This window comes from Punica granatum, chromosome 1 (assembly GCF_007655135.1).
Source record: "Punica granatum isolate Tunisia-2019 chromosome 1, ASM765513v2, whole genome shotgun sequence".
NCBI lineage: Eukaryota > Viridiplantae > Streptophyta > Magnoliopsida > Myrtales > Lythraceae > Punica > Punica granatum.
This window is the reverse complement of record NC_045127.1, coordinates 31,762,177-31,765,211: the sequence shown is the minus strand read 5'-3', so window position 1 is coordinate 31,765,211 and position 3,035 is coordinate 31,762,177. Positions and strand designations below refer to the sequence as shown.

Below are 3,035 nucleotides of genomic sequence, written 5' to 3'. Positions count from 1 at the left end.
TGAATGGGACCATGAGTGTCAGAACGCTTTCGACACCATCAAGGCCTACTTAGTTCAACCGTCGGTGCTAGTCCCACCTATGCCAAATCATCCCCTCATCTTTTACTTAACGGTACGCCGACAGTCTTTAGGATGCATGCTGGGGCAAGAGGACGAGTCGACACACACGGAAAGGGCAATATATTACTTAAGCAAGAAGTTTACCGAAGGGGAGTCCAATTATCCAGAGATCGAGAAAATGTGTTGTGCGTTAATATGGGTCATGCAAAGACTCTGACAGTACACGCTCTATCACACAACCCGCTTGCTGTCAAAAGCGGACCCCCTACAATAGTTACTCGATAGCCCATCCTCCATGAGGAACATCGCAAAATGGCGCTGCCAACTAACAAAGTATAACATTGAGTACGTGTCCCGTACGTCAGTCAAAGGGCAAGCAATCGCCGACCACCTAGCAGAATTCCCGATTAATGACGACACACCGATAAATGCCGACTTCCCAGACGAAGGAATCCTTCGAGTAGATGACGAGAAGGATGAGCCAACATGGAAGATGTACTTCGACGGGGCGGTCAATTCTACAGGCTCCGGAGTTGGGGCGGTGTTGATATCCCCGGACAGACGCCATTATTCGGTTGCTGCAAAAGTGGACTTCTCTTGCACCAATAACGTGGCCGAGTACGAGGCATGCATTCTCGGTCTGCGAGAGGCAATCGACTTCAAGGTAAAGGGGTTGAAAGTATTCGGTGACTCCATGCTCACGATCTTCCAAACGCTGGGGCAATGGAAAACAAAGGACGCAAAGTTAGTCCCATACCATGAGTATCTCGAGGAGTTAGCAAAAAGCTTTGAGAAGATCTCATTCACCTACACTTCGCGTACGAAGAATCAATTCGCAGACGCGCTCGCAACACTCGCATCCATGGCGAGCATCACAAAGGGGAACCTCATCGAGCCCCTTGAGATCAGGATCGCCAAAGGTCTGGCCCATTGCAACGCAATCGAGACAACCGACGCTAAGCCATGGTACGAGGACATCAAGCACCTCCTGTAAACGGGTCAATATCCTCCATTCGCCGATCGCCGCGACCGGAAGATGCTCAGACGACTCGTGGTGCACTACTTCCTAAGTGGCGAAACACTCTATCGGTGATCCTTCGACGCTACATTGCTCAGGTGCATCGACATACACGAGTCGCGGCGTCTCATGGAAGAGGTGCATGGGGGGAGTTGCGGGCCCCATATGAATGGACTCATGCTCGCCAAGAAGCTCATGCGCTTAGGCTACTACTGGTCCACCATCGAGACCGACTGCGTAAAGCACGTCAGGCACTGTCACCGGTGCCAAGTCTACGTCGATCAGATCAAAGCACCCCCTAATGAACTACGCCCCATGACGGCCCCGTGGCCTTTTTCGATGTGGGGAATGGACGTGATCAGCCCGATCAATCCCAAGGCATCCAACGGGCACCTGTTCATCTTGGTGGCGATCGATTATTTTACCAAATGGATTGAAGCCATAACACTCGCGTCAGTCACTGCAAAAGCCGTGGCCCGTTTTCTCAAGCACGACGTCATTGCCCGATACGGGGTCCCTGCAACAATCATCACGGATAATGCCAAGAACCTGAACAACAAGATCATCGACGAACTCTGTGCGCAATTCAAAATCCAACACCGCAATTCCACCCCATACCATCCCCAAATGAATGGTGCGGTGGAAGCTGCAAATAAGAACATCAAGAAGATTATCGAAAAAATGATGGTGAACTACAAAGACTGGCACGAGATGCTCCCTTACGCACTCTTGGCATACCGAACATCCATACGTACTTCGACCGGGGCAACTCCATACTCCCTAGTCTATGGCACGGAGGCGGTCCTTCCAATTGAAGTGGAAATTCCCTCCTTGAGGATCTTTGCCGAGACCGAACTTGAGGAAGCGGAATGGGCAAAACAGCACTACGAACAGCTAAATCTCATCGATGAAAGGAGACTGAAAGCATTATGCCATGGACAATGCTATCAGCAAAGGATGGCTCGAGCATTTAATGCAAAGGTCCGTCACCTGAGTTCAATCCCGATGACCTCATTTTGAGGAAGGTCTTATATGTCACACCTGACTCTCGGGGAAAGTTCTCGTACAAATACGACGGACCCTTTGTTGTTAAGGAGACTTTCTCCGGGGGAGCAATTATTCTGAGTGATATGGACGGGGCCGAAAACGCGCTTCCGGTCAACGCTGATGCCATCAAGAGGTATTACACTTGACCATTCGTGTTCGCCTTTCGTTTGCCGGGCCTCACGCCCGTTTCATTTGTAACAATTTTCCATTCATTTATACACGCATCGACTCCCATCATTCTCACCACCTCGAAACCTTATGGAGAGAAAAAGAATAATTTTCCCACTAGGTCGAAAACCTCCTCGAGGCGACCTAGACAAAAGTTAGGGAACGAGGGGCACGACTTAAAATCCCGCAAAGGGGAGTCGTGGCAAAAGGAGAGCATAAATCATTTCATCGCTAGGTAAAAAACCCTCAAAGGGCGGCCTAGGCAAAAGTTAAAGGAGCCGAGAGGTACGATCGAACCCAAACAAGGGTGATCGTAGTAAAAGGTGAGCACTCATGAGATGAAAACTAAAAAAGTACCCCGCTAGGCGATCACACATCTTGCGGCCTAGGCAAAAGTTAGGGGGCAATTGTCGGCTCAGCCACGAAAGAAAAGCGGCACTCCTTGTGAAGCTACAATGAGTAGTGGTTCGGCAGCCTTCGACGCACGCAAACTCTCTTCGACTCTCCAAGCCCGGGACCCACCTCGAAATAAGGTCGAATCGTTGTATCATTGATTTGGAGGATTCCAAAAGATTCCTCCCTTTACCTGTACATACATCCCACGGGTTATACCCGTCCCTCCAATGGCCTTTCTGTTTCAGGGACACGGCCACCCTCCTATGGCCACCAATATCGCATCCCCGATACATCTTTACATAGATTCCTCTTACACGTCGTAGTCTCAATGATCTCGCGCAACTGA

General features: G+C 50.0%; 1 protein-coding gene across 1 annotated transcript; it reads left to right on the top strand.

Annotated features, from left to right (window-relative positions):
• Positions 1–355: 355 nt before the first annotated feature.
• LOC116205269 (uncharacterized protein Mb2253c-like) lies at positions 356–1,054 on the top strand. The gene has a single exon (XM_031537814.1). The coding sequence runs from the start codon at positions 356–358 to the stop codon at positions 1,052–1,054; it is 699 nt and encodes a 232-aa protein (XP_031393674.1).
• Positions 1,055–3,035: the final 1,981 nt, after the last annotated feature.